The sequence below is a fragment of the Scardinius erythrophthalmus genome (assembly GCF_964197995.2).
Source record: "Scardinius erythrophthalmus genome assembly, chromosome: 6".
NCBI lineage: Eukaryota > Metazoa > Chordata > Actinopteri > Cypriniformes > Leuciscidae > Scardinius > Scardinius erythrophthalmus.
Window position 1 is genome coordinate 10,808,076 of NC_138226.1, and position 25,443 is coordinate 10,833,518.

Below are 25,443 nucleotides of genomic sequence, written 5' to 3' on the forward strand. Positions count from 1 at the left end.
CAACATCAAAGTTTGTCATCAAATTTGACTAATCTAATTACTATTTTTATTCAGCCAGGATGCAAATTTATCAAAGTAAAAACATTTATATTTCAAAAGATTTCTATTTCAGATAAAAGCTGTTCTATTAAACTTTATATTCATTAAAGAATCCTGAATAAAAATGTATCACAGTGTCCACAAAAATATTAAGCAGCCCAACTGTTTTCAAAAAAAAAAAAAAATGTACTGTTTTTTTTTTTTATCAAATAAATGCAGATACGGTGAACATTAGAGACTTCTTTCAAAAAATGAAATAATCATAAAGACTCCAACTTAAAATGTACTGTATATAACACACTAAGCCACTGCCTGTGTGGAGCACTCCAAATAAGTCACTTATGAGGTTCCATTTCAGTTAGGATGATCTCTGTGTAGGCGGCAGACAGCAAGATGGCTTACTAGGTTTTCGATCAGAACCTAAAAAGTAAGTATAATAGAGGAGACCTTGAAACCTAAAGAAGAGAAGAATAAAAATGTTGACAGCAACTACTCCATGATACAGACTGTTGATCAAAACTGTTTCAGGATGAAAATAACCATATAAATTACCACCATTTTTCTCAAACAGAGAAATTAAACATATAGAAAAGGAGAGTGATGCGTCGTCTTATTTTGATATGACTTCCATACAGTAAACACACAAGTGTTGATGGGTCAACATCGAAACACCTGCATTACACTTTACAAATATATACATGTAGGGTGTATATATTTTCACATGATGAACAACAAGAAGGGACTTCAGTTTTGCATTTTAGAGCCATGTGTGAAAATATATCTGATGTGTGTGTGTATTCAAGGTTGTCTGCATCTATATAATGTTTGCTTCTGCCATGGAAAGCATTTTGCCCTACTGAGCATCCAGTGCAGTAGAAATGTTGAAATGAATCGTTGCATCAAATGCAGTAATAGACCATAATCAATTATAGCCTACTGACTTTTCTCTGACGTCATTTGTCACATACGCGCTTCTCGCACTAGCGTAAAATGGTGGAGGGAGGCGAAACACAAAAGTGAGTAATAAAAAATGCACCCACTATTTTAAAATGTACAGCGTGTGAGCCTGAGTGTGTGCGTGCGAGGCTGCATGTGTGTGTGTCTGGGCGAGTCGAGTGCGAGTGTGTGTGCGCTTTTAGTATTTACTAGTGTTGTTCTAAATGGTCCTGTCGTCTGTTGTGTTTGATGTTTGTTACATTGCTGTATTCATTGACGAAAATGTAGGCATGTGCAGTAATATTGAAAAGTGAGGATGCAACGCAACGTGATATCAAATCGAATTGAATCGTGAAACAAGTGACGATTCACACCCCTAGTAAATGGTCAAAAACCGTGGAGGTCTGTTGGCTTTGGAAGAGAAGGAGAGAGACATAGGGAGAGATGGAGCAGTACATACATTGCCTCCACGGGGCGAATGCCTCAGATTATCCTTGGATCCGCACTTTGACTGTACGTGACTGAAGTCCAGCTTCTTGTTTAAAATTTGAATCTAGAAAAATACAAAGATATGTGGCTCTTTTAATGAAGATGGAAACACACACCCACATACATGCACACAAACATTCAGACAACTGGTAGCCGTGCACTGGTGAGACGGGTCAGTAAGAGAGGTAAGATAACAACCCATAAAGATGAACTTGACCCATCTCTTGGTGCTCACAGCACCTGCAGCCAAAAATCAAATGGGCAATCCCCAGTCATCAACAGAGAAGCGTTGACAAAGCAACAAAGTTGAGTTGAGGTCAACTTTATGCTAATGTGCAGCAAGTGTAACACAATGTGGCTAGTGGAGAGCAATGCGTGTCTACAAGCAACCATCAGTGCAGAAACGTGTTGATTTAATCACTGTCAGTGTGAACGCCCCTTAAGGGTTAAACTGCAAATGTACTTAGACACTTATTTTATGCTAATAAAATGCTGAAGGTCTCTCCAGTAAGTGAAGCCATCACACTTAAGGGCTGAATAAATGAACATGGAAGTAGTTCCAGATAAACATTACACATTTAATTAGCTGTTAAATGTAAAACTCTTGCTCCCATGCTAACACCTGCAAATGTCCACTTCACTGTTGGGGTCCTTATTTGCAAAACTTTCAAGAATCCCCAAGAGATCGCCCTATTAAACCTGGATATTGTGAGTCACTCTGCAGGACTCACTGACCTGTGACAAAAGAGTATAATAATAGAATTTAAAAAATACTAGTAGGTTATAATAAAACATGTAAAATAATGGTATTTTACTTTTAATATTATTACATAATATAACATAATAAAGATATAATGTGTGTGTGTGTGTGTGTGTGTGTGTGTGTGTGTGTGTGTGTGTGTGTGTGTGTGTGTGTGTGTGTGTGTGTGTATATATAACATAAAAGTACGTATTATATTATCTTGGTTACAAATACGTATAATATTATATTATCTTTTACATATTTAAATAATTACATATGATATCTTTATGATGTTATTTTATTTTGTATTATTATTTTATTTGTCTTTTATATTTTTTATTCTATTTATTATTTTATTTTATTGGTTATGAATTTACATATGTTATATATAATGCTGCATATTACATATTATGCTACGGTAAATACTTATTGGCTATACTGCGCATATACACATAAACTAATAAGCTAATTATCAAATTAAAGAATAATGAAAATCTAAGTGAAATTGCATCATTAATGTATTGCATAGTGAAAGAAAATAAGGAGAATATTGGGGATTTTAATAAAAGATGCCCCTCTCCAATAGTTGTAAGAACAAGAAGTACCTCAGAGGCCAATGAAAATGAATCAGTCAGTGCAACATTATATGTCTATAAAGGCTAAATGTACTTTAGTCCATCAAACACTAGACTCATGCGATGACACCTGACTGCTGTAGTCAATGTATAGTGACAGTTTCACACATCACCTGATGCACAATCCATTTAGCTGTTATCGCAGTGGAACAGAGACTTCAACAATGCACTCACCACCAGGTTGTAGTAGCACGCTTTTAACTGGCCTCAGCTGTTTTCTAAGACAGTGTTAATTTATTAGGGAATAGGGATTTGGACCTGGGCTGGTTCAGAAAGCAGGACAAAGTGAACAACTGTAGTCAATGTTACTGAAATCTCTTGCACACATAGCAGTCTACTTAAATACTGTAAACCCGAATGAAGTGCACAAAACACAGACGCAGAGGGGGTGATGGAGAACAATGCACAGATGATGACCCTTCAGGGAGAGAGACAGCTGGAGCCAGAGCCAGAGTCTGTGTTTGGTCTCGAGACATACATGAGTCATGAAAGTTCTTAACTTTACATACACTCTTCAAGCTATGACAAAGTCAAATGTGGTGAGGTCAACTCTGAGTGATGAAAAGTGCCATGAAGCATACATAAACGCAACACATACACACACACACACACACACACACACACACACACACACAAAGAATGTTAAATGGGTCACATGAGTAGTCAGATTTTTGCTTAATCTCATCTCAATCGGGGTTTGAGATCATTTTACATGAAAACTTACAGTAACTTTCAGAAGTCAAAACTTCCACCAAAGTTATGCAAAGGGCATTTTTTTTTAAAACTAAGCTGCAAACAATTGCTCATTTTGAACATCCATTTAAGCGATAACGTTTTCAAAGAAGTCTTAAAGGTCCAGCAGCACAAAAAACTCCACTATCATGACAGATGGTCTTCAGACGGTAGGATACGATCTAAATGGGAATGTTACTCTGCAGGATTCACAAACTGGTGACAAAATAGTATAACAAAAGTAAGGTTTTTCTTTACATTTTAAAATAATACTGTGTGTAAATTCACGACCAGTCAAAAATATATATATATATATATTTGAGGGACAGTAAAATTATTTGTATTAAAAAACAGCAAAAGTTATATTTTAACAATGTTTTCTTAAACATTTCTTAAACAATAAGTATTAAAGGCACAGCAGCACATATGGACAATGTATTTCTACAGGTCAGAAAGACGGTGAAATATGATCATGAAGAACAAAATTATGACTTAAGATGACATAAGACCTTAGGATTTAAGAAATGAGGTATGATACAATTTCTACATTTGCCAAAATCTTATATAGGCTACTGTATAAATTATCATCATTAATTACATTAAAAATGATGTTTTAATAAAAGGAGAAAAAAAACACTGACTTTGTGGGGGGGGGGGGGGGAGATAAAAATAAAATAGGAATGATTCTCAGTGGGGATGTTATCAAAATTAGATTATTATATTTTTTATGGTATATTATTATTAAAAAAAATTAGATTTGAACAGACAAGTATCTACATAACTTAGCTCTAGAGCTGATGTATCTTTGCAGCTTTTAGACGAATATTATTAAAATGAAATGTTCTAACATTAAATATGCACATGCTTTCCGAGTTTTCCAGTTTCCGGGTTTTCAGACTGTCCCCGTCTACTTCAGTGGCCCTCAGTAGACATATTATGTCATTAAGGCACAGACAGGCGCAGCACTCTTATCCAGTCTCACCCTTGGGCAAACACAGACTGGCAGTGGCCGCCACATGCCCGCTCACTCAACCTTGAGAGACTGTGGCTCATGTCACTGTCTCTTAGACCTGTTATGTGAGTGACTATGCTGGGGAGACACCCGCTGTCATCCAGGGGTGAGGGAGCATTTGGGCCCAGACAGATTCAGGCCGTGGCATAGGTTATACAACACACCCTCCTTAGGGTGTCCTGAGTGCCCTAAAATGAACTCCAATGCCATTTTCAAGTTCACTAAATGATTCATCACTATAAAGTCTACAGGGCTCACAAAGACTAGCGATGAACTTAGAAAGTGACAATGATTTAATTGCTACTTTTCACTATTATCAGTCATTGCTTAAAAGGCAAAACAATCTACATTTCTGTTGTATTTCATTATTATATAAGTCAAGATTTTTTTCATCAAAAACAGTCCAAAATTTTAGTTTTACATGATTTATCTATTTGATAAAAATGTTGTTTTATCTATTCACTCTCTGGACCTTAAGAGTTAATTAATTTGTAATAAAATTAAGTTGTTTTTTTTTTTTGCTACAGTACTTTTAAAGGCAATATGAAATCAAATTGTATACTGTATTTAGTAAACATAATTTCTAGTCATATTTTTTTTTTATCAAAATTTTTTGATGAAAAAGAAATTCCACTAACATTATAAATTGACTTCATTGGGATAAAACATTTTAAAATGAAATAAAAAAATAAAAAAACATATAACCTCTATAGGAATGTTATCAAAATAATTCTTAAAATGATTTAAAAAAAATCCAATCCAATCATTTCCCGATCAAGCCCCGTCCAACATTTAATATAATTTCAAATGTAATCATTTAAGTTTTTTTGTCAGAGTTTTTACTTCAAAAGTGCAAGAACAACTGATCTTGTCCTGATTAAAAACTTTACATTATGTTTCACACATCGTTTTCTTAAGAATTGAAATCTAACACATTGTCTCTGAGACATAAAAGATAGACAAACAATTACTCCAATGCCCTTACTTATAGTTTATCACTGCAGTCTCCAACCCAAATAACCTCCCAATCTCCCACTCCTCCGGCTGACGAGATCCTTTTCTCTGCACTGCTGCACTCCGCCACGAGCCAGACATAAACATGTCACTCCAGCACGCAGCCTACACCCTGCTCATTACAGCGAGCGTGCATGAAATGACCGAAAAACACAAGGGGTGTTTACATCAAGAGCCTGTCCCCATCGTCCCAAATGAACTCTATTCATCCTAGTAAACAAAGCTCCTACAAGACCAGAGTGTCCTAGACATAGGAGGAAAACAACCTTGGCGCATGGGTGTATATGCATTCATGTGTGTATCCTTGAAGTTTCTATAATGCCAAAATGCAACCTAAGGCAGCATACAATCAAATAATTCCAAAAGTGTTCTGTATTAGAACAGACTCTCCAGCATTTCTGTATGATAGAGAGTTAGAAATAATAGATAGTCAGACAAATAACTTATTCTTTAGTACTGGGGCAAAACCTGATTGTATATGACAGTGTAATATTTTTACATTTAAATATACATATACTTATATAACATAACCTTATATTGTTTTTCTTTATAAAATTACTTATGCAATTAATTTAATCAACTGACAGCCCAAATATTAATTTACTGCAGACTAACACAGTTATGGTCTAATGACAGGTTCTACATCCTTAAGATCATCTCAAAGTGCAAATGTTGCCATTTAAAATTATATAATAAATAAATAATATGAGGTATATTTTTGGAACATGATTTGCTTCATGTCATAAGAACAAGTGCTATATTACCTTCCAGTCAGGCAAAGAACCAGTCAATCCAAGACGAGTGAAATGGCCTAACAGCTATTATGTGCAGCCATTAGCATGCACAGTGAATTGATACATGCGAATGAGTGCGAAACACAGTAAAGCACACTTTAAATGACAGTGTGCACACAGGGAAAAGAATCGACCCTGAAGAAGCATAAAAACAGCAAGAAAGACAGATGGGGAGGGGGACAAAGAGTGGATAGTTGGCTATTAGCCTCAGTTGGGGTGAAATCAGGATGAATTGGGAGCATTTGGACTTGCCTGGCCCCCCTTGGGCTGGTACTTGATGTTGTCAATGGAACCGATCTTGGATCTGACGTTCTTGAGGTCAGGCAGCGGCTGGTTAAGGACGCGCAGCTGTTTGGGTGTAGTCGCCGGGGATTTTGGAGGTGTGCGGATGATGGCCACTTTCTTCTCCTGTGACAGCAGGCTGAGAGATTTGGGGGTGCCCGGAGTGCGGGGGGTTCCCGGAGTACGGCAAGAGTAGCTGGGAGGGGTACCAGGGGTGATGGCCATGGACCCGGGGGTGCGGGGTGTGGAGGTGCCACTGCGGGCCGAGCGGGACCGAGCAGACTCTGTGCCTACAGTTGAAACAGAACTTAATTAGCAGTTTAAATGCTAGGATTTAGGAAGTGCAACATCAGCAAATGTATGTGAAATTTTTCAAATCACATAAATAATACAGTGCAGTCTAAAGTCCACTAGTGAAAATGCTCCTATTTAGCTTTTCCCTAATTTAATACAACAGATATGATACTGAGACCTGTTCTTAGAGAATGTATGTTTAATATAGGTACAGTACGTTTTATTTTCAAATTAACAATTTTATTCAGCAAGGGTACATACAACTAATTCAAAATGTCAGTTCTATAAAGTTCTATTTCAAATAAATGCTGTTCTTCTGAAATTTCATCAAAGTATCCTGAAAAAGGTATCATGGTTTCCACAAAAATATTAAGCAGCACAACTGTTTTTAACATTAATAATATAAAGCAATGTTTCTTGAGCTGCAAATAAACAATTAGAATAACTTCTTAAGGATCATTCCTTTTCCAATTCCAATCAGGCAATTGTATTAATATGTCCCACTTACTGTTTTTACTGTATTTTTGATCAAGTAAATTAGGTTTTCACTTGATTAGTGTCAATAAGCCATTTAAAATCAAGGGAAAGCTCAGTTTATGAAAACAAGTCTTAATATCTTATGTAATGTTGCTTCTCATGTACATTTTTAGATATTCTTACTGGGAAAGTAAAATAATACTAGTTTAGAAGTCATTTCTTTGCATAGTGGACTTTTTCAGACTTTTGGACCCCACATGACGACGACAATGATAGATAATAAATCTTACTATTGATTTTTAAAAGGCATTATGTATCAAAAAAATATTTAATGGACACTTTAAATGCCACAAACACATAACGGAAAAGTGTACTCACATGCATAACTGAAAAAAAGTACAAATGAAAAAAAAAAAAATCCCTGTGTAAAACAGTGCCTATGAAAATTATTCACCTTTTTAAATTAGTGTTACAGCTCCACTTCTGCAACGAAATGTGCTATTGGGATGAATAACTTTTAATGGCAATGAATTTTTTATGGTGACTGTATCCTTGCACAGGACAGCAGGTATGAAGGACTGACAATAAACAGGGTGAAACAGTAGGGATGATACTCTATACCTGTCATACTATGAGACCTGCCTGTCCTGCGCTCTGCTTTGACTTCAGTACGGAATGCTACAGGAGCAGGGGAAGAAAGGGTGTGAGTGTATGTATGAGTTAAAGAAAGTCTGTAGATCCTGAAGCAGAGAAGATGTGTCTAAAAAAAGATCCAAATGGTTCCGAAAAGCTTTGAGCAAGCAATTCAGATTCTTCAGGCAACATCAGTAGTTTATTCATCAATTCTTGCAGCGCATACTGGCTTTTTGTGAAATAAAAACCATGCAATACTAAGAAAATGTCTTGTATTCATTTTGACTGTATTAAGCAATCTGTATAATCAAAATAAGTGATAATTAAGTCTGATCAATATAAAATATTATTATATATGAGGGTTGTACATGTATTAAAGAAATAAAGATGCATATTGCTCATCTGCAGGTTATTTTTACTGTTATATGCCACGTTACTGTGGCTTTAGAGGTGTTGTGTTAGATGTCTGGATGCGCATTAAACAACTGGGTTTGCTTAAACAAAAAAAACAATTATGCCTTGTCATCAGTTTATTATGAATTAAATTATTATAACAACATTGCAGATCATTGAAACCGCAGAACTACCCAATATCCTCATTAGAATCTGCAAGTCTAAAGAACCCAGAAGAGTGGTTGCTTGTTTTGCATTGTCATGGTAATTTGTCTCATACCATTAAAGCAAAAGGGGGAATATGGAAGGAAACTGAGAAACATTGACTCCAACTGTGATGCCTCTTACATGTGGGCCTGCGTGGTGCTGTGGAGCCAGAACTGGTAATGGAAGTGGAACTCTCCTCGTGCTCAGCCATGTGTGAGCGACGGGTTAGTATGGATGCTGGCCGTGGCAGGGATGACCTCTTCTCTGGGCTCCGAGAACCACCATCCTGAGGACAGAATCATTAATCATGTTGGAATCATTGGGAACTTAAAACAATAGTGCATCCAAAACAAAAGGTTAACAAATTCTAGGATGCCGTTTTCTCTGGAAAGTTACAAGTGTCTAGTGCAGAAGCAAATAGTCATTTGAACCATCTCGCTCCCTGCTTACCTTTACAACATATATATTTAGCGAAACTTGTGGGCCCGCTGAAGAAGGACGGGGCTCATAAAGATCTGCCTCGACCAACGGGCTCCTTTTATTGGAGGAGCTGGCGGAGTTCGGCCGGGCCGGCAACAAAGCCTCTGCCCGAATTTTAGAGGTAGGGATCTTTGTTAGTGTTGTGGGATTGGAGGTCTATGATGAGAGGAACACGGACAGATGAGTGATTCATGCACGGTGAAAATGAAACCAAAAACATGAACTAAAAGTCAGCATGAAAGAATGTTTACACAAACGAAATGAGCAACATCTGACCACACATTTGGGGAAAACAAGGGATTCAATTCTGGGCAGAATGCATAACCACTCGGGCAATAAAAAATGAAAGAAAAGAAAAAAGAAGAAAACGTGTTGAGTTTCACTGAATGTGGTGTTAGTACAAGGGCCATTAAGCTGCTTGAGGGGGCACAATGTATCACTTTAAGGTTAAAGGAAATAAGATGGAAAAGTCATGCAAACTTGTAAAACAAACAATGCAGAAATGAGATGTGATGTACAGACAATACAAAGAGTGGAAACCAGGGGACTGCGTACAGAGGCTCAAAATGCAGCTCTGTCACATTCTGTTAGCTCAGTTTAAAAGCAGTGTGCACTATTCATAATTTAATCTAGAATACTTATTAAATTCCATATATATTATGTATATGAACAAACTACAAAATTACAAACAAACTACAAAATTAAAAAGAAGACCTTTGGTATGTTTGTGTAAAAACCCTATTATATTTATGAGTACTTGAGCGGATCCCTAGTGTACAGACTCGACTATTTATCGACAACCTGAATTGGGGACATTATATTTGTATAAAATTGAAATCTGATATGGTTCTTACAGACACCCGATCTCTGGAGTGCCTGGCCACACTGAAGGGCAGTCGACCATCTGCAGACACTGCATAGAGAAAGAGAGAAAAAGAGAGACTGAGAATGATTAAGAGAAATATTGTTTCCAAGACCTTAGAGATATATCCTCTCTAATGAAAATAAAACGTATTGAACATTACACTCAAGCAAACACACTGCAAATGTAATCTTGTATTCAAAAGCAGCCACATATACATATACAGATAGTGCTGCCCTAAACTCACACCATTGGTTGAGTCAATGTTGTGGTGTGGGCTGGTCAACTACTAGATTAATTTCCTGAAAGCGCCACAAAACCAAAGTGTTTAACTTTTCAAGCAAATCAACCAACAAAAGGCTTACTTGTAGTTCTCTCTGAAAATTAACTGAGATTTATTTTTTAAATGCTCAAGCCAAAGTATTTCTAATTGGGCTATTTAGGATCAAATATGAAATGGATTGTTACTCACAACTGAATATTCTGTAGCTACTAGAAAGATCTGCTCTGAAACAACTTGGCACAGCTTAACAGAGAATTTGAAAATGAACTGTATTATATAAGAGGCTTTTCAGTAAAGTCTAATTGGGGGATTGCAGCAATGTATCAGATGTCTACCATGAATTTAAGCACAATTCTCAGAAAGCTAACAGTGGAACTTCATTATGGCACAGTAAGTTCCTTTCCTCCAGAGGGATGGAGGCCATTTCTTTTAAACAAGCGCCCAGAACTCACTCAAACCACCAGTTGCCTGGAGACCAATGCAATTGGTCCCTGAATGTTGTATACAACAGAATAGGAACATTACAAAATGAGAGGAAATAGTGATTATTGTATGCTTCACCTCATATATTTAAAATCGAACACATTTAAGTCAGAAGGACATCCTTTAAAATTAACCCCAAGACACACACGCACAACATTCAATAAGCAGCATCGCTTTGAAAAGAAAACAAAGTGTGAACAAGCATGTAAAACTGAGAGAACACATGCAGACAACAAAATGAAAGGTCATACTATAAGAAAATGAAAACATTATAAACAAAACAATTGAATAAAACACCAGTGAGCCTCATTACAAACACTGCATGAACATGAAACTTATGTAACTAAAACAATCTGTTATATAAAATACATGAAAAGAAAAACAAATAAATCAATAGACAAGCATCACTCTTAAAACAACATGCCAATGCCCATGTTTGCCAGCCACATTGCAAAACAGCTCCTTGTGACAGAGATCACCTGTGGGTTTCCGTTTAACACACGCGTGATGTTGAGTAGGTCTAGGGTGCCTTACGGTAGCCTTTAAAACACTCTTCCGGGAAGGAGAGCACGTCTGAATATCAGATTTTTTTGTGAGCTCAGCCTTCTTAATCAGAGCTACAAGAGGGAGACAAAGAATCAAGGACAGTCACAGCAGCAGTACGATTCAGGACAATAGGAGATACAGTCACTCCCCTTAAAATATCAATTAATCTTTTATTGAAAGAATAATTTAACATAGATGTCATGGGGGGTGGGGGTGGGGGGGTAAAAGAAAACATGATTGGTTGAAGCATGATAAATTAATTTCTTTTAATAAAAATGTAATTCATAACAAAAGATTGCTTGCACTTTTTAAGTAAAAAAAAAAATCTAAATACAAAATTTTACATTTGATACATGACATCTATCCAAAGTGGAAATAAACATAAAGATTTAAGTATTTAATTTGTTTAAATAAAATCAAATTAAAAAAACATGTGGAGGGCTATAGAAAATGCCCATCATAATGGAAAAAATAAATACAGGATATACATAATAAACAATGTCACTCCAGCAACAAAAACCTTTTTTCTTCTTTAGCTCATCTTTCTGGATGGGTACCGGCTCCTTGCGAATAGGTTTACGTTCAGGGGTGGTGATTCGTCCTTTTGCCCTGCCACCTTTAGCCCTCTGTTTGACTGGTTTCTCTGCGGGTGGTTTCTTGACAGGGCTCATCACTCTGGGTAGAGGCTCAATTTTCTCCGTAGCCATGCTCTTATCATCATCTACAGAGTACATGAAGTGAAACAGGCAAGCTACTCTTATACCAGGGTGTAAACATGCATTTACTTGAAATTCAACATGGCTCTCACAGAAATAATAAAATGACAAATTGTATTGCTGTATACTGGCAAGCCAGCTAATTTACGCTCTCAAAGAAATAATGAAATGACAAATTGTATTGCTGTTTATTGGCAAGCCAGCTAATTTATGACCATTTTATTTTTAATTTATTACCTGAAAATATAGACCGCAAGTTAACAATTCTGAAAGATTCTGTCATTTGCTGAGCAAATTTTAATGCAAAACAGGTATTAAAATCACACCTTGAGTGTCCACCCAGGAGCTGTCTAAGATGGAGTCATCAATGGTAGTTTCATCTTTGTAGTCGTCATAGCTTTGAGTTGGGGCCTCACTCTCTGGCACTTCTATCTCTTTGGCTGGACATACAGAAGGCTCAATAGGCTCTGGAACATCTACAACTTCCTCTAATCTGGGAGCCTCCATCTCCACTTCCTGTGCCATTTCCACGGACTCCCCCTCCTCTTCCTCCTCTTGGAGGAGCTTTGGATGTTTTTCTTCAGAGGGAGCTGAGAAACGTACACTGTGTCCAGAGACTTCGCTCTCATCGATGGTCTGCACCACCGTGATAAAATCATCTTCCACTGTCACTATTGACTCAATTGCAGCTCGAGACTCAACAGTATCTTCTGCAGCTTTGGCCCCATCCAAGACTTCCTCATCTTCCACTTCTTCTTTCTCAACCTCTTTAACCTCCTCTTTTTCGACCACAACCTCAATTGGCTCAGTTTTATCTACCACTGGCTTCTCATCCAAGTTTAGAGCTGGCTTTGGTTCTGGCATAACCTCTTCGGGCTCCTTAGCAAGCTCTACCTCTTCCTCTACTTCTTGTGTCACTGTGGTGTCAACCGAACCCTCATCTGTCTTTGAAGGAGCTTGCTGAGGTTTCTCCTCAGCAACTTTCTCTTTGAGGGGTTCCACTGAGTCTTTCTGCTTTACCTCCTGCTCAGAAGGTCTTTCCTCTCTAAAATATTTCTCAAAAGACCCAACTGGAGATAATCTATTAGGATCTGTTTTGAGAGCCTCTTTCTTACCTGGTGATCTAGGTTTTTCAAACTCGCCAACATGCATTTTCTCCTCATCAGTAGCACTTTCTACAGAAGATGCTGGAGATGGTCTGATGGGCCGAGCAATTCTGTCCTTTGCAGCTCCAGTGAGCTGGTACGCATCCTCTGCATCCACCTCCTCATAAGCTTCCTGGTGCACAAGGTCTGGTTTATTCTTCACCTTCTCCCTGAGTTCCTGGAGTTCCCGTTCCTCCTCTACACTCAGAGGTCGGTCCTCCATCTCCAATTTGCGAATTTGCCTCTCATAGGCAGCTATTTCAGCATCGGTTTCAGCTGCAAGATTAGTACCTACATCAAAATCAGGCTTTGGTTCCTCAAGAGTAACCGTCACTTTCGGTGTAATAAATGTTTCAGCTTGTTTGTCTAACTGTCCTTTCTCATTGTCAGGTAAAGTTGGACTCTTGATTTCTTCCAAAGGTTCAGTCTTTAAAAGATCAGACTCATCTTGCTTAGACTCTGTAGAAGGTTTTCCAGAAGGTGCACTTTCATTTTCAAAGGAATCTTCATTCCTTGATTTTTCTTTTGCTGGTTCTGCCTGTGGTGTAACAACCTCTGTTGCTTTCAGATCTTCAGTCGATAGACACTCCTGTTTTCCAAATGCATCAAGACCAGTTTCTTTCTCCTCTGATATCACTGTGTTGAAGATTTGAGGAGAACATTCCATTGGACTGTGCACATCTGCAGGGGATGGCATGGGGCCAGAGTATTCACTAAAGACACAATATCCTTGCTCCTCCAGCTGCATTTCTCTCTTTGGAGCCATCTGGCCCTGGTCACCTTTGAACAAATGCGCTAAAGAATCACTCACCATAGAAGACATGTCCATTGGGACAGACTTCCTCCTCATAATATCTGGTTCTGCGTTGTCAGACGTCAACCTTGATCGGGTACCTGCCAGGTCCAGCATTTCAGGCAGGTCTGGGGCCATGACGGTGCCATTTTTGTAACAGCATTTGGCTTGGACAGGTGATTCTGGAGACTCTGTCTGTGGACTTGTCTTTACATCAGTGATTGTTGCTTGGGGAGGTGAAGATGATGGAGTTGTGACAGAGGCAGTTGTCTCCAAGATCAGTGGTGGAAACTGAGGGATATTCTCAACTGAGGGAGTTGTGACAGGAAGGTAATCGGCAGATTCGTCAAGGCTCCCACTAGTGTGAGACATGATGTCGGTGGCCAATGGAGAGAAGTTTCTGGGACTTCCTTGGGCATCGCCATGATTCACTGCCCCAATGGTGATATTCAAAGAGTAACTTCGTTGATCTAGAGCCAGTTTTCCAGGAGATAGTCTGCAGTCATCTCTTCTCTCTGCTGGTGAAGTGGTAAGTAGTGTGTCTGCGCTACTTTTTGGAAGATCTGGCTGGACTTCCAAAGAGTGTGTTTGAGCCAAAGTGCTGTAGCTGATTTCGGGAAGTGGCAGGTTACCAATAGAGTCCTTTTCTTCTTCTGATGTAGTACTCAGCTCATAATACCCTTCTCCTTGAGACCCAGCGGCATCCGTCTTAATTGTAGTGGTCTCAAAATAAGCAGACATGCCAGATTTGTCCTTCATGTCCCCCTCTGTTGCTGTTTTTTCCATTTGTTTGTCTTGAATCTGCTCTGGTTTGACCTCATGGATATTGCTGGAGTCACCTGCTTCGGTTGAAGGCTGTTTTACAGCACCACTTTGTACAATAGGCTTTTCAGTTGGATCTTTGGCATGATCCTGGTAACTTGGAGGCACTTCAAAATCCTCCATGGGGCATGTTCGAGCAAAGGGGCTTTCTGGCATATCTGTGTCTCTGGTAAGGCTCTGGTAAGATGGGAGTTCATCATCTCGATGCACTGCGGAATCAGTGAAGTCCATGCCAATGGGATCTGTCCTCTCGCTTTCTGGCCGCTCTGCTTCCATCTTCACAGCTGAAAGCAAATCTCAAGTAGTCTGCATTGTATTGCATTATTAATAATTCAAAGTACAAGTTTGCCAGGCCAACCACCACACAGACAGCCAAAGCTCTTGGTAATATGAACTTCCATTTTCAAATAGCAGCAGCCGATGATACACACATACCAATTCAGTGATGGTGTGATGGCATGGATATGACAGGATCAGCATGCAGACCCAGAACATTTAATGTTGCGTGGATGAGGTCCAGAAAATGAAGATGAAATATCCAAGGAGGTGGTCCAAACACGATACTGACGTCAGTACACCGGCAGCAAGATGGAATAGCTGATCTTAAAATTTCTGCCAAATACATATTCAGAGATTATGGAAAATGCACTGTGGGTCTGATTTTCAGAAGATAATCAAATATTGGTGGAATTTAAAAGACAACAATGTGCAAGGTACTGTTTAATGAGGCTCATTTTAAGCACTAAATGGGTATAAATTATACTTATACATGTGGCCGACTGTAATTGTCTTAAAATACCACTCATGAAATAATACATTGTTTTTTATTATTCAAAATTGTTCTACATTTTCTATTAACCATGTGAAATGACAATGATCACGTGAAGAAAAAAGCAAAATGAAAATTAACAAATAAAATTTGAATCCACAAGCTTGGCTTTTCAAATGCCTTTGAAAATAAAGCATAACACAATATCACAATATCACAAAAACAGGATTCTAATAGAATCCTACTTGTAAAAACAGGTGTTTTGTTGGCGCATGCAGCAAAAATCACCCACAAACTGGCAATGTAGCTGGCAAATAAAAATTAACTGAGCAATGGAAAACAATGAGAGAGGTCGACCTGGCAGCAGTAGCGTCAATAGAGAAATAAGCAGAAAGTTCAGAAAAAGCTTCATCAGATAGCTAGCAGATGGTAGCTGCTCTGGGAAAAGCAATTTAGTAGAAAGACATTGACAGACAAACACACAGCTCTGGCCACAGAAGCTGGTCACCATCAAGCCTGTGTTGCCTTGCAGCATCAGCAGATAGAGGAGATATTTGAGCCATCCACCCACATTCCCTTAGAAAGCTCTCACGATGCTTTCGCTTAGCTTTTTTTTGTGAAGGGAGAGAGAAACATGCAGGTTGTGAGAAGGATGGACACACCTTCCGCAAGGCTTTCTTGCCCCCCTGCCTCCTCAGATCTCCCATTAGGGGCTTCGTCAGCAGCAGTAGCTGCCTGCGTGTGAACCTCAGCCTCGGCCTGCAGGCCGGGCAGAGCCTGGGCCTCGCCTATGACCTCTGCCCGCTCTAGGAGCTCAGATGGGGATTCCTGCTCAGGCTCCTCCCCACTCCACTGCTCCTCCTCATCCTCCTCTTCCTCTAGAGCTGCTGCTGTTGCTGCGGCTTCTGAAGTCTCCTCCTCTTCCTCCTCCGCAGCTGAGAGACTCTCTATGGTCTCCTCTTCTTCATAAAGAGGGAGACAAGTGGAAACATCAAGACTATAGACAACACAGACTTGGGTTACTTAAAAGGTGGGACACTTTCAGCTCTATCAGTTATGCCATGACTTTTGCTGTATGTATGGGTGTTTTCTCTGACCTTGAGAAAAAGTGGTAGCAGATAAAATAAGAAGATGAATATGCAATCTAATTCTGTACATACTGTTTTAGAATTGTATATATTAGCAATTTAATGTGACACTGTTTTGTGATGGAAAATCAGATAAGATCGAAATAACAGAGGTAACTGATCCTTTTCTCACAATTTCAAAGAACCATTTTTAATAATGTATTTGACTAAAAAATCAGTTCTGATCACTCCGCTTGTCTGTGTTTGCAGTGTTTCAGACAGGCTGTGCTTTGCTCTGTAACATGCATCAGTTGATTTTACTTTGGCCAGATTGGAATTACTTTCCAGTAAAAAGAGACACAATACTGGTCATATTGTGTATAAAATTATTTTCTTTTTACAGCCAATAATATCATGGTGATATTCAGCAGATAATCTATCTTGTAATTGCTTAAATCAGTTTCAATAATCAATGGGGGTTCCCTACAGGCTGAAAAAAATAATAATATAAATCACTAGATTATTCGTTTCCAAATATGTACCTCTCAGTTACATTATCAATGCTCATTTCAAAAGTTTATGACAAATACTCTATATCAGCTCCTTCATTTGTTCAATTTTATTCTTGAACATGAAACATTACTTGCACACAACACACTGGCACACAACGCTGTGTGCATCTGCATTGTCTCTCACAACTGAGACCCAACAAAACCCACAGCACCATAATAATGCCGGCCAGGGAACTATTGAGATGTCAGAATGAATGTGAAACCGGAGATGCAGAATTTTTACTCAGAACAAAGCTTATGATGTAGTTCAGAGAGAGAGAGAGAGAGAGAGAGAGAGAGAGAGAGAGAGAGAGAGAGATAGAGAGAGAGAGATAGGGAGAGAGAGAGAAAGGGAGATAAGAAACTGCAATAGTCTCTGCTGGGAGCCAGGCTAGATATGGCGACGCAGACCATACCAGGTCACATCTCAGCAGGATGCTGCAGTGGAAGGAGAGAGAAAAGAGAGGGTATAGGAGAGAGAGCGCAAATTGGCAGCAACTCAATGTCAGATGTAGAAAGTTCTAAGGGATTTAATGATTCTAATTCCACTTATTGCATTATTTTAGTTCTTTTGAGGAAGCAACACAACCTTAAACTCAAACTCAAAAAAGTGTTATTATTGTTAACTAAAGCTAAAAATATTTATAAAAATAAAATACATTAATATGAAAACATGTGTATTTCTTCATGTATGCCTTCACAACTAACTGCAATACATTAAAGTATTAAAGATACTAAACTTAAAACTGATATAAACTAAAATGAAAGCTAAATAATAATAAACAGCTAAATAAAAGCTAATTCAAAATTGGTAAAGTGTTTATTAATTTGAATTCGCTTTCAAAATCTAAAAGTTCATTCAAATGAACAAATACTATAATGGTATATAAATAATACTAAAACAACACTGCTTTAACTATACATGTTGTCATATAAGTCAGTTATCTCACAAACAATACACATTACTCATTAACAGTTCTCAGTTAATTTCGAATTGGACATGAATAAGAACTTTTGACCAATTCATTAAAAAGATTTGCTTTCGTTTAAAGATTTTAAAAAGACTGCTCTGGTTGCAATAGAGTGTGTGTTATCAGTTTATTGTCTTGAGTTATTTTGCAAACAGTCTTTCTTTTATAAAATTTGATTCAGATTGCAAGCTCGCAGCTTATAAAACAAAGCTGTTTAGAAACCATGAAAAACAGCTGAAAAACCTTTGGTTGCAGTAAGCTCTTGGTTCCCAAAAAAAGGGGTCATGATCTTTTAACATAATGCGGTCATTGTACTATACTATTAGCTCAGAAATCATCTTGTTTGAAATTTTGTTACATTATGACGTAATAGTGCGGCGAAAGACCCACCTCTGTAGAATCAAATCAACGCCTACTTCTACATCATCGCGTCTTTGGCCCCGCCCACTGGCAGGTTAGTGAGATGAGAAGAGATCACTGGACTAAAATAACCTTACCTATCAAAGGATCCTAATTCTAGGAAAGTGGTTATTTATTTTTAACTATGTGAATGTCTCAGCATTATTTCATATCCAAGATGTTAGCCAGTAACTGCAGTGGGCGATTACACTGAGTGAAGTCTCACAGTAGACACGCCCCTTCCAACAGAGCTTTCAAATCAGAGGGCTAAAATCAGGGTAGAAAATGAAATGGTCTTTTATTTCTATATTATGACCATTTTTTAAGTAAAAATCATACTAACATTAGTAAGTGCACCCCAGGAAACATTTTAAAATAATAAATAAAAAAAATCAGTTCATGGCTCCTTTAAATTGTAAACACAACCCTCACTGAGTCATTTTGACCCTGAAAGCGATTACCCCTTCTTCACTGATGCAATAAGGTCAGAGATGCTTGTGTGTGTGGGCCACCATGTGAAGAGCTGAAAGTCATCCTGTGATCTACAGCATGTGTACATCAGCAGGTTGGAGAAATGTGAGGGGCCTGTTGAGACGCATGGGTACGTTTTTGGGCCTGATGAGGGACAATCAAAAGTACAAATGGACAGACTGGCTAACATACGGGCGGACAGATGCGGAGACAAGAAGACGGCAAACAGGCAAAGGAGAAAATGTGCACAGCATGCACAAATGTCCTGCTGATGCTGCAAGTCATTTGGATTTCATTTTCAGAGTCAGTGATTTTCCTCCTTTAACTGAGCACTACATGCATAGCAGCAGGGATTTTGCCTAAAAACACAAACGTTCGTGCCTTTGTACTGCACGGCACAAAAGTTGCAGAAAATCCAAATGACTTGCGATGAACAAGGTACAAAAACAGATACCACCCCCACACGACACGCTTCGGTCAGAGTGGGCACGACACAACAGAGACAAAAGACAGGAAGAGGCGGACCAGAAAGAGAGAGCGAAAAGCAAGAGAGAGAGAGGTGTTGATGCTGAGCTGGAGAAATAAGTGGAAGGAAAGAGAGAGGAAAGGGAGGAAGAAGGAGAAGGAAGGGAGGAGAGAATGGCAGAGAGGAACCATGCGAGGTTCACCTTCGATCTGTCTAAACGCGGCGGCCTGCCCTGGGGGGCGAGAGCCAGAGCGCGTCCACTCTGGGCTGAATAAAGGGTGCTCATAGTATTCCTCGTCAGAGTGGTAGGGGTCATCCTCAGGCACAGACACTGAGATGGAGGGGGCGAGGAACTTGCACCTCTCGCGAGAATTTTGGAAGCGGCGGAGAGGACCTGCTTCCTCCTCATCCCCTACATCTACAAATAGACACAAGGAAAAGAACTGCAGGGAAATCTGGACAAAGAGACAGAGACAAAGAGACAGAGAGGAAAAGGAGAGGAAGATAGAAAAGGTGTAGCAAGTAAGGGAGGAAAAAAGGAACAAGTGAAAGAGAGAAAGTAAAAAGAAGGCTAATCAGAATATGCAAAAATTGAGGGGGAAGGGAGGAGATAAAGAGAGAGAGAGAGAGAGAAAATAAGGGGAAAGAGAGCTAAAAAGAAAAAGTGAGAAATAAAACGAGAGAGGAGTATGTGTAATGTGTACGGAAAAGAGAAAGACACACAACACAAACACAAACACACAGTGTCGAGAAACACAAAGTGTGACCGTAGTGGCGCTATGCCATAACCAGAGTCTGAACATCTCTGATGACATTTTATAGGTTTGTCTAAAGTCTAAACTGAGGATGAAATTGTATCATTCTTTAGTGTCTGCTGACAGTCAATATGAAACGTCATTCACAACCCATTTTATTTTTGTAATGTGAAATATTTAGTGAGCAGTAAATAAAAAAGGCTTGGTAAAGGGTCAACGAGTGATTGGTTAATATTAGGTATGCCCAGATATTTAAATTCTGGCTGATACCGATAAGTCGATAATTATTTTAATATTTTAGCCAATAACTGATAAACGGCTGATATTAAAATTCTATAATATATTGTATAGATATATACACACACAAAAAAAATCACAGAAGAACTTAAAATAAATGTTTTATATATATATATATATATATATATATATATATATATATATATATATATATATATTTAATGTTGTTGTATTTAGGTTTATCAGCTTCACGGCACAGTAAAATTAATCAAATTCAACCTAAAGAAAAAAAGATTAAACAATTTTGGATATACATAACTCTATAAAAGATTCTTTAATTGTAATTGTGATCAAAATTGTAAATACATGTCATAAAATGTAGTTACAAGTGAGTTTAATTTTAACTTTAAATGACAAAAATAGGTAAAACCATAAAGCCATGAAGTAAAAGTTGTTCAAAGGTGTAAAAAGTGATGATTTAATTCTTTAGAATAATGCGCACCGATGATATGCACACAATAATACAAGGTATTATGTACAGTACTAAAAAGAGGCCATTTTGATTTCATGTTAACTTTACGTATCCGCTTAATGACTTAATGATCTCCTTAAGGCTGTTAGTGGCATTAATGTTTAGTTAAGTAGCTTCAGAGAGTGATCTCAGCATGGCATCGGCCTACCACGGGCAGTAGAGACAGACACAGTCAAAACGATGAACGAGCACAAGCCCACAACATCAACAGCACCTACAATACAACATGCAAATCCAAAGACAGGGACGAACAGAGGAACTGAGAGAGGTTTGGAGCAATCAACAGATCTCTAAAGGGGGGCTTTGGAGAGAGGATGAGCAGGCAATCTGAATGCCACACGGTTTCAGCAACAGCCTGGAAACATCAGCTGCAGGTGAGACAGTACAGCATTCAGCTCAAGGTTTATGGCTTTCATGCAGGGCAGAGTCAAGATCCATGGTTCGGCGGGGTATAAGGAGGGGTTGGGTTTGATTGGTTACGAGGACTAGAAAGGGGTGGGGTCACTTTGGCTTGGGTTTTTGATCAAGATAAGCTCCCGGATTTAGCAATTATGAAGATGAGGCCATGTTTAAGAGCTGAAGATGCTGGATGAGGAAGAGGAGTTCGACTTGAATGATGTCAACAAAGGAGGCAAAGTTGATCCTGCAAACACCACTCCATCAATCTTTAGACCAACCCCACAGATCAGCGGCGTGTGGGCATCTGTAGGGCACTGTGAGAGGGTTGAAATCAGCCTGGAAGGGGTGGGACTAGCAGGCGTCCCCAAATAGAACACCCTCATTCAAGCCAGGGTCAGAGGGTGACTAGAATACTCATGGGGGGAAAAAAGGTGTTCAAGTTCTTTCAGTGTGTTTCTCACCTCACCTCTCTCCATACACACATGAAGCATGACCCTACCTTGATCCAAAGGCCCAAAGTGTTCCGCTGCTGGGGACGGTGGAGGTGAAGGCGGCAGGTTTGCAGAGTCTTCCACTGTAAATAAACAAAAGAAGAAGACAATGATCAAGATCAGATCAACACATTTACAAATTTGCCGTCCCATTTTGGCTCTGTTCCGACATACACTACTGTTTAAAATTTGAGATTGGCAAGATTTTTTTAAAAGAAATTAATACTTTCATTCAGCAAGAATGCATTAAATTGATCAAAAATTACAAACAGTAAAGACATTTAGAATCTTTAAAAATGTATGTTTTATGTTTTAAATAAAAGCTTAATGTGTCAGGGTTTCCACAAAAATATTTTCAACATTGATAATAATAATCAATGTTTCTTGAGCAGCAAATCAGCATATTAGAATGATTTCTGGAGGATCATGTGATACTGAAGACTGGAGAAATGGTGCTGTAAATTCCGTTTTCCAATCACAGGAATACATTACATTATATAATATCCCCCTAATTAAAACAGAAAATAACAGACTACTTTCAAAAACATTTGAAAAAATGATCGACCACAAACTTTTGAATTGTAGTGTAGGTATCGTAAAAAGTCAACTAGGTTCACAAGGTTTTGGAACAGACCCTACAAATTTATGAATTTTTCACATATTTATTTATTTTTTCATTCATTCATGATTGCCTTTTAATGGCAAATAGTAAAGAGCGACAAGAAACGATACAATGGATACAAAATACATGGAGGGAACAAGGTCACAAAATGCAAGCCAGCTCTGGTGTGACTTTTTTAATCTTAAGAAAGCAAAATTTCTTTAAATGTCCAAACAAGAAAAATAAACCATGTGAAAACCAGTGGGCATGTTTTAACAAGGAAAAATAGAGCCATGAAGGGATAAAGTGTAATTAGCTTATATTAGCTTACAACGAGACACCAAGGAGCAAAGAGTTTAACAACACTATATTTGATTGTAAAATTCCCCCCCGAAGATATAAATGCAGGGTCGTGTGTATGTGCGTGTCAAGTTTCTAAGGAAATGCTGAGCAGAGAGAAGTCTAAGTTCAGGATTGGTATGCCGAATGCTTTGCCATCACTAATCCTTTGAGCTCTTCTGACAGACTGACTCAACATCAAACGTGTTAGTCGAGAAAACATTATCTAATTTTGCTGACTAACTCCAGCACAGCAAGGGGAAACTTGGAGCTATGGATTATATTTTTTTATTTTATTCCCCTTTTTCTTGTGAAGTCTGACTATGAAGCATTTACTGTATTTGTAATAAGAAAAAGAAAAGGATAACCACAAATGATCAAACCTGTAAATGATCTAAGTTCATGTGTGCCATTTATTTGCAATACATTTTTACTGTTTTAGCTTATTAGATAAGTGAACAAATACACATTATCACATACAGTTCTTCCTTCCTCACATACATTTCAAACAACAACTTATTACGAGTTACGAGTTTACATACATTCACGACCATTAATGTCGGCAGCAACTGCCCAGTCCTTATAAAGTCACTGTCAAAACACTGAAACTGACATAACAATGGCAACACACACTCAAGAATGCACTTTCAAAACCAAGAAAGCTCAGATAAAACCACAACACAAACGACATGCAGCACTACCACAGAAACCAGGAAAAAAAATGTCCACCACTTTTACAATGATGCTAGCAAGCTACAGAAGACAGAGAGGGCTCAAGGCTCACCCTCACTCTGGCCCTCTCTGCCCTGTGACACACACACACACACAGATAGCCAGCGGATTGTTACAGAACCCAAGCAGAAAGGAGCTGGGACAGGCCAGCTGTCAGGGCAAATATGTCATTATGAAGGAAAAGAAAGTGCCTTGGTGATGCTTTCCACAGCTTTGATCAGTTTACTCACAGTGTGAGGAACAGACAGACACAACGACAATGATTATCACGTACCAAAGAGATCGGAAAGCAAAAAAAAATCATAAATGAAACTTATTTGTGTACTGTCTCTCCATGTTATCTTTGACAAACATCAAAATATGTCAACATTTAAAGGAACAGTTCACCTGAAAATTCAAATTAAATGAAAATCTTGACAAGTAGCTCTCCTTGTTAGTGATGTCTGATTCGTGAAGAGCGTTATTTTTGAGTTTTTTAATATATTTATTTAATAAAAATGTTTAATAAAATCAGCTCACAAAACTGGTTTGAATGATTCATTAATGAATCCGACTGATCCATTACTTGAGTTCAACTTACTGACAATGTTTAATTACTTACAGTATATTTTGGTTAAACCTCTTGTATGATTTCAGAAAATTTGTAATGGTATAATACTTTTATGGTGATTTTATATCCTTTATTAAGCTTGAAAGTACCAGTTCCCATCAATTGTAAATGTACACTACCATTCTAAAGTTACAGTAAAAATATGGTAAAAATTATCACAATTTAAAATAACTTCAGTGTCACATGATCCTTCAGAGATCATTGTAATATTTGGTGCTCAAGAAGCATTTCTTATTATTATCAATGTTGAAAACAGTTGTGCTGCATATACATATTTTTGTGGAAACATTTTAGTTTTTCTGAATTCATTGATGAATATAAAGTTAAAAAGAACAGCATTTATTTAAAATAATCTTTTGTAACATTAAAATGTATTTACTGTTAATTTCGATTGATTTAATGCATCCTTGCTGAATAAAGTATTTTTTTCTTTATTGTTAAAAAAAACATACATTATTCAGACGTTCTCCTTTTGTGTTAATGGAATAAAGAAAGTTAAATTAATTTGAAAAAATATCAAAAATATTCTAACAAGTTATATTCTAACTATTCCATTAAGGAATATGTTCTGTTGGTCTGAACAACTGCAAGATCTTCAATAAATTACCTCAGCATTCAAAATAAATCACAACGACTCATAAATGGTCAAATTACTTCCAAAGTGACCATCGTCAGTACACAGCCTTCTAAGAAGCGCCTTCAACCAAAAAAGAAACCCTTACTTTTCCCATTGCGTTCCATTTTTTTCCATGTCTCACCAACGCAATAAAGTCCTTTAAGAGCAGACCTGAGTGTGGCCAACCTCCAGTATCCCAGGATGCTCTGCTACAGGCCTACCTGATGGCAGCCTGACGGCAGTGTCCGGATGGAGCTCCTGCTCTCCCTTCAGTACCGCTACCGCTTCTGCCGTAACCTCCTGCACGATCCGCGCCGACACTTGCTCTGTTCGACACATACACATACACACACGTGTCAACACACGCCCACATGAGCATGTACACGGGCAGATATTTACACATACTTTCTGTATCAATCCAGGCAGGATTTTTTCACTACTTTTGTCATACTTTTAACCCTTCAAAAATCATAGCAGACCTCAGAAAGGGCTACAATTGTCTGTAAAAATCTTGCGAACACAACAACACTCAGGAAATAAATCAGCAACCATGCAAACTAAAATGAGAACCGACCAGAGACTAAACTTAACAGGGAGTACAAATACAAGTCGAACATAATGACAGACA

The 25,443-nt window shown here is 38.1% G+C and overlaps 1 protein-coding gene across 6 annotated transcripts in view; it reads right to left on the bottom strand.

Moving 5' to 3' along the window:
• map2 (microtubule-associated protein 2) overlaps window positions 1-25,443 on the bottom strand; it is a 116,673-nt gene that overhangs the window by 16,592 nt on the left and 74,638 nt on the right. The window contains exons 5-17 of one of the 6 annotated variants that reach the window (XM_081369392.1): window positions 25,037-25,141; window positions 21,926-22,000; window positions 19,706-19,921; window positions 16,241-16,540; window positions 12,376-15,093; window positions 11,854-12,054; window positions 11,267-11,404; window positions 10,014-10,072; window positions 9,130-9,315; window positions 8,821-8,965; window positions 8,068-8,124; window positions 6,646-6,965; window positions 1,436-1,528 (exon numbers count right to left, since the gene is read on the bottom strand). In XM_081369392.1, coding sequence (XP_081225518.1) covers window positions 1,436-1,528; window positions 6,646-6,965; window positions 8,068-8,124; window positions 8,821-8,965; window positions 9,130-9,315; window positions 10,014-10,072; window positions 11,267-11,404; window positions 11,854-12,054; window positions 12,376-15,093; window positions 16,241-16,540; window positions 19,706-19,921; window positions 21,926-22,000; window positions 25,037-25,141 — 4,613 coding nt within the window. Of the gene's footprint in view, window positions 1-1,435; window positions 1,529-6,645; window positions 6,966-8,067; window positions 8,125-8,820; window positions 8,966-9,129; window positions 9,316-10,013; window positions 10,073-11,266; window positions 11,405-11,853; window positions 12,055-12,375; window positions 15,094-15,244; window positions 15,385-16,240; window positions 16,541-19,705; window positions 19,922-21,925; window positions 22,001-25,036; window positions 25,142-25,443 lie in introns of those variants that run through there. The other 5 variants (XM_081369394.1, XM_081369393.1, XM_081369396.1 and 2 more) reach the window with 5 other exon arrangements.